The sequence below is a fragment of the Carassius gibelio genome, chromosome B14 (genome assembly GCF_023724105.1).
Source record: "Carassius gibelio isolate Cgi1373 ecotype wild population from Czech Republic chromosome B14, carGib1.2-hapl.c, whole genome shotgun sequence".
Taxonomy (NCBI): domain Eukaryota; kingdom Metazoa; phylum Chordata; class Actinopteri; order Cypriniformes; family Cyprinidae; genus Carassius; species Carassius gibelio.
Window position 1 is genome coordinate 28149992 of NC_068409.1, and position 16639 is coordinate 28166630.

Below are 16639 nucleotides of genomic sequence, written 5' to 3' on the forward strand. Positions count from 1 at the left end.
ATGCTGGAGCCCAGGCATCTCAGTAAAAGGATTTCCACAGCGTTAAATCAGCCGTTATCTGCGTGATCTTGGCCGTGTGTGGAAGCGCTGATGTACTGTATATCCCACTGATGCCTTCTGCCCACCTGCAAAGCAAACACTCTTAAGTCATCACGGTCCGGATTGCTCACACAACCATAACACAGAGGCCTGTTTGGACGACTGAGAGTGTTTCAGCCGAGCTTCCAAAGTGGAAGACTGGGAAATGGTGCTGACTTGTGAGGAAATGGAAATATTGTCCTCTCATTAGTCTTCATAAGCGCTCTTATCATCTGATCTTATACTGTCTGTGGCAGTCTTGTGTATTATATACAGCCATTACACGCAGGGACACCTACAGAATGGACACAACATATTCGAGAAGCTCTTACAGCTGCACTTCTCTCTCTTTCTCTGAAACCTGAGGCTTCTCTCTCTAAATATTTCCTTTGAGCTTGGATTTCAGAGTCTGTTATCCCAGGAGAATGTTGGTTGGTCCCCGAGGTGTAATCTCACTGCCCTTAGGCATCTCCCTTCCTCCTCAAAACACACACACACACACACACACACAAATATTCAGTCTCAGATTTAGTGGTGATCATCAGCATAGATATCCATCGAAGCTTTTTGGTGTAAGACACCTATTATGCTTATAATGTTTCATGTAACTTTTTATTTGTTCTTTTTGGGGGGGGGGGGGGGGGTTATCACTATTATTGTTTTTGTCTTTTATTATTGTTTTATTTTTTTCATTTGTCTTTCATTTTGTCCTGTCATGTTTTTGAACTGGTATAGATCACTGGCATTGGACCAATTTTAAAAGTGGAAGCAATTTGTTTTTGACAGATTTAATTGTTTTTAATAAGCTGTATTTATTTAGTATTTATTCATAAGCAACAGTGTCTCCATGTTTCATTAATATTGCTGTTTTTTGTTTCAATAATAATACTAATAACTTAATTTTTAATATAATTATTAAAACAGCGATAATTCAATTGAATGCAATTAATGTTTAAAAAAACTTTTTTTTATTCTTATTTTATGTTATGTTATGTTATTGGTATTTGTCAATTTTTTTGCACATTTTTAAGTCTGTCATTTAATTAAGAAGTGATGTTATTTATATAGCTAGGTTTAAAATAAATGTCTATAGTTAAAAACTAAGAAAGATTCTCTTCAGTATTATTTCTCTCCGCTATGAGAGTAGTTTTGAGACATTTTGAATATTTGTCTGCTCTGCATAAACTTGCTGTTATTAGTCATCATTTCACCCCTCGGATGCAGAAGTGCTTGTTCGTGTCATGGTCTTCACAATGAAGGAATGTGAAGCCAAAAACTGCTGGCCAGCTGTGGAGCAGGAGCTGCAGATAGAGACGTGCGCTGGTTTGTTTACTCACAATGCTCAATGATTTCAAGATACAGTATGAAGACCAGCTTCTTTAAGGAAAGAGGCATTTCTGTGATGATTCACGTTATCTCTCAGACGTGTTGAGAGGTTATGTAGTGGAGACCACTGACTTTCTTTCTTATGATTTGTTTTTGTAGTAGTTTGCAGAACTGTGAGCTGGTGTGTGTGATTTTATAGGGAATTTTTATGAAGTACAGCAGCATTCCTAATCCAAACACAGAAGCATCCTCCCACACGTTCCAAATCCTTACAATAACAGCTTCTTACTACGAGGTGTATTTTCTGCTGAAAGTACAGTTTTCACCATTAAACTCTGTTTAAAACAACAGTCAGGTTAAGTCAAAGATCCCAGTTTTTCTCTGGCCCAGTCAGTGTTGATTAAGATCTTGCAGGTTTAATCAACACACAGAAATATTTGAGCCCATACAGCTGGGACAGGACATTCCTCTGAAATAACCCATAAATCCAGACGTATGCTCACTCCGATTGCATGAACACAATGAGAGCGGGAGAAGACTGAGGTCTGCAGCTTTGCTAGTGCTCAGGGTAAGTTCCCATGCCGTTGTGTTTCCTGGTCAAGGCCATTGAAAGGCCTCGTTCTAACAAACGAACCATCACACCCAGCTTCGGCTTTGCGCGCTCCGTAATGAAGCGTGCCATATGTACGTTCTCACTTTGATGCCCTGTGCACTGACAATAAACAGACGTAAACCCCATTTGCAAAAGTGTCTGGTGCTCTGCATGTTAAATCCTATGTTATTCTTGGCACTGATTGCATTGGCATTAAAGGAAAAGGAGGAAATTGTGTGTGGTGTCTCATCAGACGTCTGTGAACAGTTTTATGATTTATTGCATTACAAATCCCTATCCTAATGAATTCAATCTTCTGAGTTGCACGTTCATCAGAGAAATGTTTACATACCAGCTGATTTAGTCAGTTACACAACTGTAATGATGTCATTTTGTGTGAAATGTTTATCAATATCTTACATGTTTGTGTGCAGGGTACCAGGGAGACACTCAGCCATCACTGCGGCATGCTGGGAGATGCTCTGCACAAGGAGAACGACTTCGCTCTCATCATAGATGGAAAGACACTGAAGTATGCCCTCACTTACGGGGCACGCCAGTATTTCCTGGACTTGGCTCTTTCCTGCAAGGCTGTGATATGCTGCAGGTCTGTAACTATACCTGGGGAATTTGAAATAAATGAAAATCAGCAATAATAACTTAATAACAGTAACATAAACCCTCACAAAGTATTACAACAAAGATTCACTGTGCATGGGTTTAAAAAAGTGTCACTAGGGGGCACTTGAAAGTAAATATTATCCAGACAATGTTTCAGTTTATTTTGGGTGAAGTACAAAGACAACTAAAAGTTAATAATTTAATTTGGCAGACAAAAAGTAGGTTTTTTTAATGGTTAATTTTCACACACACAATCCAAATTGGTCTGTCAGCATGAAAATATCAAGCTGAAAATTTATGAAGAGAGCCCATCACAAGGGAATCATCATATTTGGTGGTCTTTTCCATCAAAAAGTAAAATAAAAATATTTTACTGCTACAAATTAGCAGTGGGTGATATGACCAATATTTTATATCACAATAAAAGTACACGATACGATATGTTAAATATTAAATATAATATAGTTATAATATCTACCTTTTTTGGATTCTATAGAAATGTCATAATTTTTGTCACCACTGTCAGTAACACAAAAAATTAATACTAGTCTAAATAATATTTTAAACAATAAAACTGAAGACAAGTAAACAGTCAGCAAATAAATAATTACAATTAAACTGCTGTCACTTTAAGAGCTGTCCAGATCCAATATACTTTTACACGTGTTTTCTTTAAAATATTTTCTTTCAAGGCCAATGAAGTGGCAAAAATAACTCAATTTAATACTCCTGCGCTCAATGAGCACTGTCTTCTTGTGCGCGCACCTCTCTGATTCGCATTTCAACAGCTTAAAATCACTTGTTTTTTAGACTTGTTTTTTAAAGTCACTTCATTTTCTTGTAACCGCGATAGTCAAAAATCTCTACTGGTTGACAAATTTCTGTAGGTTAATCATGTCTACAAATTTATATCGCACACCCCTACTACAAATGAAAGAAGTCTCTTTTTTTTTTTTTTCCAGTGTCCAGGCTTGGGACGTTTATTTTTTCAAAGAGAATAAAAGAGTCCAATTATTACAAATTGTCACTGTAATCGGATGCAGTTTTAAATGTATTTCCATGTTAAACCAAAGAACACAGGAAGTTGTACTGTCATGTTCTGCTAAAAAGTTTACTGTTTCACAGGTGGATGTAAATAGGTCTTTGCAGGTTAATAACCCTTTTTGCCCTCCAAGGAACTGACGCCATCACTAGAATTTTTTTCTGCACTTATAAAAACATCAGGTGACTGGCAGACAATTACAGGGAAATGCCACGGTGCTGTTTAAAGAACAAATTACCTTCCCTTTAGGTCACAACCTTCCCAATAAACATAATTATACTAGCTCTCAAAGCAGTTATTTACTAATGAGAGTTATTTTTTATAATAGTAGATTGTAGTTAGAATGTCTGTCAGTTATACACAAAGTTAAACTGTGTGTTAGCAGACTAGTATGAAGCATTTCAAATGCTACACAGTGAAAGAAACGTATGAGGAATCAATTGAGTGTTACAAGGAACTGCCAAAAATCAGTGTCAATTTCCAGAAACAGCGCACACCACAGGTGCCATAGCCATTTTGCAATGCTTGATGTAATCTATTTGATCTGCTTTCACTCACTACACAGACACATATGAACAGCCACATGGTGTCCTGAGGAGAGCAGATTTGTGCCTGCAGATGAGTAAATGTTAAACTGACTCTAGAGGTCTCCTGCTATATCGGCAGCAATCTCCGGTTCACTGGAGAGCCTTACATCACTACATTCATTGCTTACAGAATGACCCGTGAACCCCGGAGGAGCTTTTCTAGCCGAAAGCGAGACCTTAATTTCATTTGCTGACACAGATGATGCAGTACTGTAATGTGCTGTAAGCTTTTGTATATGTATTTTAAAGGTCAGGGATCCTGAGATCAGGTTTGGCTTCATCAGGAACACAATTTGCCCGGTGTGGGTTATTCTGTTTCTAAATGTTATGGGTTTCAAACGTTCGTGAAAAACCATTACTTTCTGTAGTAAATATATATTTGTTAGGGTTTCTTTTTGTCTTTTTTTTTCTTTTTTAGAACTTGTGTAACACTGCAGATGCCGCAATGATTTGTGAGCTAGTTTTCCTTTTGAGTCTTTTTATTTTTTTATTTTTTTATGAATCAGTTGAACAGGTTCACAAAATAATGAGAAATAAGTTGGGAGTGAATTTTTAACCTCTATACTCATAATGAATTAATAGGTCACATAAAAACATTTCCTACTTATTTATTTTTTAAATTTCGCATCTTTTCTGAATAAAAGTCTATTTCAAATAACGTAGGTTCTTTTGAGCTTTTAGTTCATCAGAGAATCCTGAAAAATGTATAGTTTCCACAAAAGTAGTGCAAATGTTTTTAACATTTGAAAATAAAAGGAAATGTTTCTTGACCGGCAAATCTTATTTTAAAAACATAAGAAAAATGACTGTCCCCAAAACTGAACAGTATTTAGTTGGATGTTATTTTGTGGTGAAGACACAATGATGAATAAGATTCTAAATTGTAATTAGAAGGAATAGTTAAAGGTTCCAGTTATTTGAATTCACTTTGAGCTGTGAATTTCAGAGTGTTGGAAGTCCTCTTTTTACTTCTGTTTTTATAGAGACAAATTCATTTTGTGAAGTTGTGATGCCACAACAGACGGCCAAGAAATCAAATGGTTGTCAACACTGATAATTTGCAACAAGAAAAATTGCCTCAGATCCCTCTATAAAGGTGTCATTGCAAATCTGCAATTATGTTGTAAATCTCTAATCTCTTTCCTTGTGGAAAGACATAAAATGTCAGTTTCAACCGTTTGCCATCAGAGCAGATATTATAGTACTTGTGTCAAATTGTAGTTTTTGTTTATTTTCTTTCCAGGGTTTCACCTCTGCAGAAGTCTGAGGTGGTTGAGATGGTGAAGAAACAGGTGAAAGTGATCACACTGGCCATCGGCGATGGAGCTAATGATGTGGGCATGATCCAGACCGCCCATGTGGGTGTTGGCATCTCTGGCAATGAAGGACTGCAGGCTGCCAACTCATCAGACTACTCTATTGCACAGGTGAGAAACTATTAAGTTGCACATGCCTGCAGGAAGAAAGTTTAAGTTAGCTAAATAGTGTGTAAATCAATTTAATTGATCAGCTTTACTGAAATCAATGAAAAATTACACAAAATAAAATGTAATCTCTGCTTCTAAACCTGAAGCACATACTGTATCAGTTCCCAGTGTAAATAAACACTGTTGTCGTGTCACCATAGTGCGACTCCCAGAATATAAATCTGGTACTAGATTATGTATCTAGGGTGAAAGGGTTAAAACCTGTGGCTCATAGATTCTGCAGTCTGAGATAGCAAAATGGGTCGCTCAGCTCAGTTTACATAGCTTGTGTGTTCACTTACTCAAACTCCTGCTGATGGTGAAACTGGACCCGTCCCTCTTATGTAAACTTAATTATGAAGATGTTTTGTAATTCACAGATTTTGATACAGCATAATCTTCATTGTTCGTTTCACAAAAGAAGAGCTCATGTGTCGCCGTTCGCTGTCAACATCGCTCTCCATCTCTGTCTCGGTTTCATTTCACGTTTTGTGCAGTTCGGGGAAACATGCCTCTTCACACTTGTTTTTCTATACTGCCCCGAGCCGTCTGTTCACTGGCCTCATGCATCGGATTACTCAAGAAAGCATCTTGTCTTTTCTTAAGTGCCCTCATGGTATTGTAGGTGGAGGTTGTAGGTAATGCGGGCAGTTTCATAGAAAGTTGCCTGAACTGCCTTCCAGCCAAACGGCTCGTATGATATGTGCTGGATCAGACGGCAAACTTTAATGTGCAGTACCAGCAGCTAGTATGCATTCATCATCCTGAACCAGTGTCAGCTTGATTTGCACTATAAGGCTTTTCACGCTGCTGCTTCTCATCAACTGTTAAACTAGATGAAAATGTTACACATTAACTGTGTGGTGTCATATATTTGTATTAAATTAACAAAAAAATATATAAAATGTAACTCATGTCTCACTGGATTATTACAATTAATGGCAAAAGGGAATGTAAACTGATATTTCCTACTGACACACTACAACAAAAGATAGAAATAACTGACCTGAAACCATTTTTAGCTGGTGAAAATACTGGTGTTCTAATAATTTTGTTCCCCACTGTAATTATATTGGGATAGGTAGAGTAATATTTATATAAATTTTATGTTAGTCTGATGTACTGTCACGAAGGTCTTAAAGCTGTCAGAATGTAATCTTTTTTAACCATAGACACACCAACAACTGAACCAAATCGTTTATCTTTGCTCAGTTTGGTCGTTTGATTTACTTTTCGTCCTGGAATATGAGCTCCATATTCTCCATAAAAGCCGTCAAAGCTTGATGTATCAAATATGATACTCACCAAATTTTTGTTTTCAGGTTTAATAAACCGTTCCATCCCATCAGGCTTTACAGGGTTAAAGCACATCCATATAATACATAATATTAAATGATGGTATATTAGTTAGATTTTAATATTTGTTAATAATTCTATATTTAATTCTAAATGAGTATGTTACTGTTGGTAGCAGATCTTATGGTATGGCGTATTTTGTGTCTATGTGTCTGACCCATGTGCTGCCCAAGTGTGAAATTCATTTAAAGCTAATCTCACAGCAGGGCTCTCACAGAGTGCTGTGTTAATTTGTGTTAAACCCAGGGTCTTTAGTTTTGCTCGGGGCCTGTTTTGAAGATGTGATTAAGTTGTTTACTTGAAGGGATGAATCAGTGTGAGCTGGAATGCTGCAGTGCTTCAGCCTCGTGGCAGATTTTAAGACAGAGGCTCCATATCCAGACTCCTCTGTAGTCTGTCTGTCATCAACTGGCTCTCCTCTCATCCAGAGGTCAAACAGCCCCTGAGCCCCTCAAAGGCCCTCCGTACCCCTTACATCCCACCCTGCTGTTCCTGCCTTCATAGAAGTGACTGGCTGTTTGTTTTAGAGGAATGGTGTTTATAACACTGTCACATTCAGAATGCTCTTTAGGAAATAAAACATGGCATCCCTAAATAATCCTTTGATTGTGTTTACATTTAACACATATTACTTGTTTACACTGTCATGGAGGGTCACTGTTAGCCACTAACCTTGAGCACCTGTACAAGTTTGCGGTTTGCATATTGTATTCATTTCAGCGGCCATATAAATGGGTTACAGTGAAACAAACAAACTTGTGTCTGTTATGCTTTGTAACCAATAACATGTAAGGTCATGTTGGTTGTTTTTCGTTTTTTAAAGAATACAATCCATAGATTTATCTCTGGTGTCCTGATTTTGATCTGCATGTAAACACCTCCTTCAGCATTTTGGGGCTTATTAAGTGAGCAAAGCACATCTCTGTTTACATTACGATGTCTAAGCCAGATGAAAACCAAATTTTATGAATTATCAGCGAATTGTTGTGCATGTGAAATCACTCAATGTTCACTCTAGAAGAAGAGTTTTGGTGCCGAGCCTGTTTTTGGTGTGTAGTGTGCTGAACTCAGCTGAAGATATGGTTTAAATGTTTAGTAAATATATTTATCTACTCAATCTTTTACAATATACGTGTATGAAGCAACATAATGAATTGGAGTGAACTACTCATCGACTGTTTGAAATCTGACTTGAGGAAAGTTAAACACAGTGACAGCAACACAAACAGCATTTTATATTCAGTTAAATCTGACACGATCCAGATGATTTAAGCAGTTTATATCCACAGTTTGGGTGTTCGGTGAGTAGATTAAGTACCATTTAGATCCAAATCATATTTTATGACAATCACGTTTAAACTAATTCTTAGTGGCCAGCTGATAAACCTGATAAACTTTTCGGAATATACGACAGTTATTAAAAGCCAAACTTAATGTGATAACCAAAGCAACAATTACTTTGTTTTTGCACCGCTGCAAAAATGGTTCTCTCTTACTCTGCTTTTCAACAAAATAAGACCGAGTGTATATATTGTATCAGGAATTCTCAGGAATATGGTTGAGACGGTGTTTGTCTTTTCCCTGAAAGTCCAGGCTTCCTGTTGCCCAGCATGGATAAGAGGGTCTCTTTATTTTCAAAGCCAAAACCGCTTTCTGTGTTGGCTGGGGAACTGTAAATCTTGTGTAAATGATAGGCCCTAATGAACTTATCTCTGTCCTCCCTTCTCTCTCACAGTTCAAGTACTTGAAGAATCTTCTGTTGGTCCACGGCGCTTGGAATTACAACCGTGTTGCCAAGTGCATCCTGTATTGCTTCTACAAGAACATTGTGCTTTACATTATTGAGGTGAGTAAGTCTACGCACTGTAATGTCTTATCAAACTCATAGGACTTACAAAATGTAAATTAATGTCCCTTTCATGGAGATTGAATGACCACTTTTTAATGAAATCAACTGGCATTGCATGCATGCCTCCATTTTGCTGTAGGAATACAGGTCTGTCGATGTGAAGGCCACAAGCCATCCATCTGTGATGGTATTTGACAGTTTCCAGGCCTGGTGCTGATAGCCCGTTCAGAGACCTGACCTGACAAGATAAAGGGCTGCTATCAGCACCAGCTTTATCATGAGGGGCGTTTGGCCGTTTTGATCTGCAGCACGCTTGGTTTAGGAGACGTTACACCTCAGGGATAAGCTTTAGGTTTCCTCACGAGCGGAAAGAAGAGTTAGTAGCAGACTAATGGTCTGAAAGAAACAGTAGGCCATTATGAGTCTTTTTATTTAATGTCTAAGGTCTTTGAAATCCATGAAATGGACCTTAGGTCACACTTGCCTTGTGCTAGTATGCTAAGGCTACAGTATAGTAGATTTAATTTTGGTTTAAAATGGACTCATTTACTCTTCCCGACAAAGACAAGAAGACTTTTCATCACTAATGCATCCAAGTTGGGGAGTAAAGCATACACATTAGCTTGGTATTTCATGCTGTATCCCTGCTTTATCCATTTTATCTCTCTTGTGTAAATTGTTCCCTCTGTGTGCAGCTCACAGCGATTTGAAACAGACCAACACCAGTATTCATGAGCTGTACATCCCCAGCAGAAACATGAGCCCCTCGGCCCTCTTGCTCTTGTGTGCCACTTGACCCGTGAACTTTTTCCCTTCATCTTGATTTTGTTTTATGTGCTGTGATAAATCTCTGAAAAGCCCCTTAGATTTCTCTGTGTTGGCATTCAGTGCTGCTGTCGATTGTGAGAAGAAGGATAAGGAGATGAATCGGGACTTCAAATGACCGTTGGTACCAAATGTACAGCATGGCATGGTTTGGGAGTTAGTTCGGCCCATTTCATGGCCATTTCCTGTTTACATGCCTCTGTGCCATTTAGATGTTTTTCCTCAATTTTTAAAACTCAGTCGATTGAATCTGTGGGAATCTCAGAGCCCTGTAGCTGTGAGCAGTTATCGCTCAATGAATTTGATATTTTAAACATTTATACATACTAGTTATGCCGGGTGGCTTTCATGTATTTTTTCTTTTGGGTTTTGCTGTGGGGTTGTCGTATTTTGTTCCACAATGAAAGTTCCCCTTCAACACAAACATTTCTGACTGTGATCACATTACACACTTTCTCATCAATCAAGGAACAATTATCTTTCTCTTTTTCTTGTTTTGCATAAGAGGTGGGACTGGAACAACTACGTCCAGTAAATGGTTTTACCCAAACACGCCCTCTGAATATTTCTAGCCACTTTTTAAGCTCTGCTTTTGAATCTCCTAGAGAACTGAAAGAAAGCACCCAGTGCACCCCAGAGGTGAATGTATCTCCTCCTCTGCCCATCTTTTGTTATGAGCGGAAAATGTATTCCCCCTCTCCGTAAGGGGCCTTTCGAATATAATAGGGCAAAGCTTTACTGTTTCCTTTGCCTCACACCAAAAACACCTCCGTTTTGTAAGAGCTTGACATTCAAGACACTTGCTTCCCAAGAATCGGTTAAAGGGATACATTTGTCGCCCTAATAGGTTTACCTTTGAGTTTGTGAAGACTTTTCTTTGAATAATTTTTCCAGACATTAACCTCAAGCAAGCGGAATAAGGATGTTAGTGGCCGTTTTAGCCTTCTCAACGTGTGGTTAGCAATGGATATGTGCACATCTTAGATTTTCTTTTTTAGCATCCAGTGTTGTATGCGGTTCATCATAGTAGCTCCAGAATGGTTTCTATTGTTTCAGATAGATGTTTTTCCAGTTGTAACCACACAATAGCACATGATCTTCCATACATTGTCGGACAAAAGAGTTTGGGTTAACTTAAACGTTTGTCATGCTGGTTTATTTAGTCTTTGGTTTGTGGTCGTGAATTCTTTCGACATGAGCAAAAATTAACCGGGGAAAAAGAACTTTTGAGAAACTTAGTTGGATTAGCTGCTTTGAGACTTGCAGAAAGCCCCTCTTACAAATCAAATTGCTGTGTTGCTGTCATTATCCTGCTGGGCTCTTGAGCGCTTGATTGACAGCTCTTCAGCAGGCACCAGCAGGGCTGACGGACGAGTAGCATTTCTGAGGTAATTACAAGGGCCTCATTCAGACAGAGCAGCAGGCTTAGAGAAAGACTGCAGGCCTGAGTGGAGGCCCTGGGCCCTGACGTCTCTCTGGAGCCATCATTGAATAAACACCCGGCTAGTTCTTTTGGTTCTTTTTTTGGTTTCTTTTGTTTTTTTAGGTTTTCTGGATATTTGGGTGTTACATATATAATTTTTATTTATTTATTAAGAAGCCACTGGGGCTGCTCACCAAGACTACATTAATCTAAAATAACAGTGAAGTTGTGAAATATTATTGCATTTAAAATAACTTATTTTCTATTTTAATATGATTAAAATGTCATTTATTCCTGTGATGGCAAAGCTGAATTTCTGCAGCCATTACACCAGTCTTTAGTGGCAGCTGATGCTTCAGAAATCATGTCAGAAAGAAACATTTCTTATGTTAAAAACAGTAGCACATTTTTTTGTAGAAATCGTGATAAATTTTCTCTGGGTTCTTTGTTGAATAGAAAGTTGAGGAAAACAGCATTAAATATGTTTTTGTGACATTGTTTTTACTCTCACTTTTGGTCAATTTAAGACATCCTTGCAAAAAAAAAAAAATTATAAAAAATTAAATAATTACTGACCCCAAAATTTTGAACTGGAATGTTAATAAAGAAAAATTGTGCAGTATGTATACTGTCAAAGTTATCAGACTCTTACATTCAGTGATTTGCCACTTTTAAACTACGGATATTGTTTTTTTATTATTATTATTTTACCATTTCAAAATCTTTAGGGGGTTTTCTACTTTTATCCCCCTCCAAATATATTATGTTTCATAAATAATGTTTTAAGATTTTGCTTTAGATCAATTGCTAAATATTTTGGTGGAAACAGTTCATTTTGATGTCTTATTAACAATAAAAAATATGTAATAAAAAATACATAAGATACATGATGTGAAAAATAATACATATCTATTTGAAAATATGTAGCAGGCTTTTTTATTTCACAAAGCTTTGGTTTGTAGCCAGTGTGGATTTGGGTGAGCTACCAGACATTCAAGGGCCCTACTGGAAAAATGAGATAATGCCAGTTTACGGTGGTCAAGCTGTTTTTTTTACGACATAGTAGCTAGTTTATTGCTGTTCCAAGGTCAGCCGGACCCCCACCAGTTGGCCACCTAAAGCAGCTTGGACCAGCTGCCATGTTCCAGAACGCAGCTAAGCTAGTTTTATCTAGATTCTCAAGCAGAGAGGTGGAGCAAAGAGGTGCCGTCTTTCTATTTTTCTCTTTCCCTTTTGGTCTTTCCCACCCAACATGGAGACAGAGGACGGGGGTGGGATCACAGATTTCTAAATTCTCAGAAAGATTCTCTGAGAGCCCCTAGGACGAGTCTCATGGGGACACACTCTCGCTCTCTCTCACACACACACACACTCCTGGCTTATTCAGATTGTGCAGCGGAGGGTAGAGGGCAGTCACACCTCCACGCCGAGCGGCTCTGAATGAGCCAGAAGAGGAGAAGAAAGAGAGAGCCCTCCACACTATGTCCTCGGTCCCTAATGAGTAAATCAATGAATCTGTCTCATTGAAGGAAGCGGGAGAGAGGGGCACTCACAGGACCCAGAGGACCAGGCCAAAACGCTCTCTCATATGCATGTACTGCTGCTCATGAATAGAGGCTTTATTTTGACTTAGCACAACAATATCCTGCAGCCCATAGCCCCTCAATGAGGCAGACTCGCATTAATTCAGCTCTCTCTGACCCACCTGTTTGACTACCAGAATGCCGCTGGCCACGACTATTCTTTTTTTTTTTTTTATGTGGCTTTTGATCAAACTGGTCATAAGGGAATTCTCAGAGTCTGGAACTTGTTTGCGAGGAGGAAAACAACATAAGATGTGATGCGATATTGGTAATTTATTCATGTTTGTGTGGGCAAATGGGTTTAGAAGCAGCAGATCTCTTTTAAAAACAATATCACGGTAGAATGCACCTGATGGAAAGGAATATGGGAGTTGGAACGGGTGGGCGTGGCTGGGGGGGGCACATCGGGGGAGTGCGGCCAATCCTCCTCTCTTTCTTTCTCTGTGGCGGGGCCGGAGGGGAGGGGTGACAGACATTTGTTTTGGGAACATTTTCACGCATTGGCTCACTCTATTGAATGAGAGGAGCTGGTGGATGTGCTCTGTGTGTGAGGACTGGCAGGGGCCGCAGTCAGAGGGGGTCCTGTCAAAACCCCCAAAATTTGTAGCAATTCACGCTTTCATAATGGAGTTAAATGAAGCGAGGAAATGTCCGCCTGGCCATGGCACTGCACAGTAACAGTCGAGCATCACACTACACAAGACATTTTTATTCACAATAATTGTAGTCTAAATATGGTTGAGAAGCTCATAGCATTTGAGTCGAGCTAAAATTTAACAGTGCCGAACTTTGACTAGTATATTTGAAGTATTTCGTATTAATTTAAGAAATTATGCAATTGATTACTCAGTCATATTATTCCAAACCTGTATATTTGTCTATACAGCACAAAAAAGAGATGTTTAGTTGTTTTTTAACACTGCTCTTTTCTATATCGTAGAAGTGAACAGTGACCGGGGCTTAAAAAACTAAAGTATTGTAAAAATGACTGCATATGACTTGTGCATTATATTCCAATACTTCTGAAGCTGTGTGATCAATCTGTAAAAATATAAATTGTTCTGTCAAAAATGTAATCTCATCAAAGATGAGAGCTGAAAAACTGCATTATGGTTTCTACAAACATAAGCAGCACTGATTTCAGCAGTATATATAATGAAAACTGTTTTTGAGGACTAAATCAGCGTATTTAAATGATTTCTGAAATATCAAGCGACACTGAAGGCTAGAGTTATGACTGCTGAAATGCTGTGCATCACATGGTAAAATTACATTTTAATATGTATTCAATTAGAAAACCTTTTTAATATGAATATTTCACAATATTACAGTTTTTACTGTATTTTTAAACAAGTAAATAAAGCTTTGGTGAGCATAAGAGACTTCCTTCAAAAACAAGTCTTTTGATCAGTATAGACTGCGTGTTGGTATTTAAATGACACAATTTTGTAAGACCTATCGGTTTCAATTTTGGTGACATGATCCTGTGTTTTGCCATATTTATATTGTCTTTGAATTCATTCTCGCATTGCATTCTTTTCCCCCTCTTTAAAACAGCTGCTATGAGATATTATCACTTTCTCCGATTTCTAGATGACTATGACCGAATTGTGTGCCAGACTAGTCAAACTAATAGAGATATTAAGTGATGAGCTCCATCTCCATGGCATATGGTTTAGATACACATTCTTCTCTCTTCTCTCTTTCGTTTGTGGTCTCCGCCTTTAAGCCCAGTAACTCACATCTTTCAGCTCTTTAAATGGTTAAATCTAGTCCTTTTGCACTGATCTGTTTTTTGTACAGTCTTAAACTCATTTTGTGTAATAGAAAGTCTGATCTGTGATCAGTTGTTTCTGCTTTAAGAGGGTTGATCAAGGTGGGAAACAGCATCTGATTTACGAGCCATTCTGGCTGAAGTCATGGGAACTGTTGAAGTCTCTCTCTCTCTCTCTCTATTACAGTACCTCCAGCACTAACACTCTTCCTCTCTCATTCCTGGGGTTGTCCTCTGAGTAATGATGTGTTAAGCCCAGGTTGTGGCTTCACATGACAAGATAGCAGGGCTTCTCTATGTTTAGTTGTTTTGAAAACCTTGGCAGTGTGTTTGCTAAAGCAGGGGCTTTACTGTTTTTACATGCACTCATCTCACAGCTGTTCTTATTGATAGTAGGCTATTCATCTTTTATCAAAATGTACTATAATCTAAAACGGTGGTTTTTAGCTGTTGGGCAGGTCTTGATGAAAGAGAAAATGTTTCCAATATCTTAAGACATAAAATATTGAATGCAATTTTTACAATAATTGTAATGTTTATTTATTATTTGATTTATTTTTATAAAATAAAAAAGTCAACGTTTTCATTCGTTTTTATTTACTTATTTTGTATTTATTTAAATGCATTAAATACAAAATTGTGTTGGTTTGCTTGGTAACTATTTAAGAATAGTATTATATAATAATAAAAAATACACAATGACTGACTTTTGGACCCCACTATGTATATGAAAAAGTGACCCAAGCTGGCTTATTTGTTCTCCAAGACTGATCTTGGAACAAACCGTTCGTGGTGATCCAGTGTATGAGACTGTAGAAAGGACTGATGGGGTCAGTTCACTGCTGCTTTCATGAGAGATCGCTCTCTCTCGGGTCATTTCAAGCACTGAGAGGCCCCATAGAAAACAACAGCCATCGATCAACCTAAATTAAAATCCGCTAGGAGCAGAGTTAAGCGCACACAAAGTGAGGAATATATGATTAATGATGGTATATTTTTACCTTTTAGTCACACATTTATGTAGTAATGATTATCATATGGCCTGTCATTGCCATTTTAATATGTTACCATTTCCTTTAGGATGACTTGGGAAGCATATAGTTACTCCTTTTTTTTTTTTTTTTTTTTTTTTTTTTTACTATTTAAAATTTTTATTTAATAACTGAATTGTATTTTGTATGTATTTATAAATCTCAATTAAACTATTATTGCTATTGTACTGCAATTGAGTTTATTTTAATAATATGATTTATATAATTGGTTAACATGCAACATTTTGTTTGAAATATTCACATTAATGATTCGTTTACCATTGCATTGTCTTTTTGTCTTTTAGATCTGGTTTGCATTTGTTAACGGCTTCTCCGGTCAGATTCTGTTCGAGCGCTGGTGCATCGGCCTGTACAACGTGGTAAGAGTGTTTGCATTCACACATCTGTCTGGGTCTGTGATTTACTCTGCCCTCTTCATTACTTTGAGAGGAAATGTGTTAAAACGCCTCCCGTCGCGCTCAGGCAAGAAACTCATTAGCCGCGGCACCCCAGCCGGCTCCTTTACTGCGGCCCGTGTCAGCGGCATCCTAAAAAATCTCCCTCTTATTTATGACCGCTTGTCAAGTCCGTATTCCCGCCTTGCCCTGAACTATGTCCTGAATGTGCTGCAACAACAGACGCTCATGTCCTAAAGAGCTGCGTTAAACAGGTCAGCGGTGGATGATAAAAGAACAGGTTGAATCCAGACACATTTAAATACACACACACACACACACACACACACACAGCCATTTAGGTGGAGTCCTGTGAACTGGGCAGCCTTAAGGCTTGGTGATAGGAATTGATGCTGTTAATTAACAGGTTTTCAACAGGAAGGAAAGTTATTCAGGGGAAAAAAATGCTCCGGGTGGAGTACGTTTTTCCATTTTGCATAAACAATTGAAGATACAAAGGAAAAATGACTAAGCCAACCGATTTGCTGATTGTCCTGAGAAATTATTTCTTTATTCCTGAACAAAGAACAAAATCTTAACAAGGCTTCCCCTCAGCCCTGTGCAATGGATCATTGGGGTTGTGAGGCCAGTAACAACTCAGCCCTGTGCATTCTCTTTATCTGAGGGAAGA

General features: G+C 38.1%; 1 protein-coding gene across 4 annotated transcripts in view; it reads left to right on the forward strand.

Annotated features, from left to right (window-relative positions):
* The window catches only part of LOC127971009 (phospholipid-transporting ATPase IA), a 122174-nt gene that overhangs the window by 79126 nt on the left and 26409 nt on the right, over positions 1 to 16639 (forward strand). For all 4 annotated transcript variants that reach the window (XM_052573748.1, XM_052573746.1, XM_052573745.1 and 1 more), the window contains 4 exons: positions 2431 to 2603; positions 5490 to 5673; positions 8804 to 8914; positions 15859 to 15933. In XM_052573748.1, the coding sequence (XP_052429708.1) occupies positions 2431 to 2603; positions 5490 to 5673; positions 8804 to 8914; positions 15859 to 15933 (543 nt within the window). The remainder of the gene's footprint in view (positions 1 to 2430; positions 2604 to 5489; positions 5674 to 8803; positions 8915 to 15858; positions 15934 to 16639) is intronic.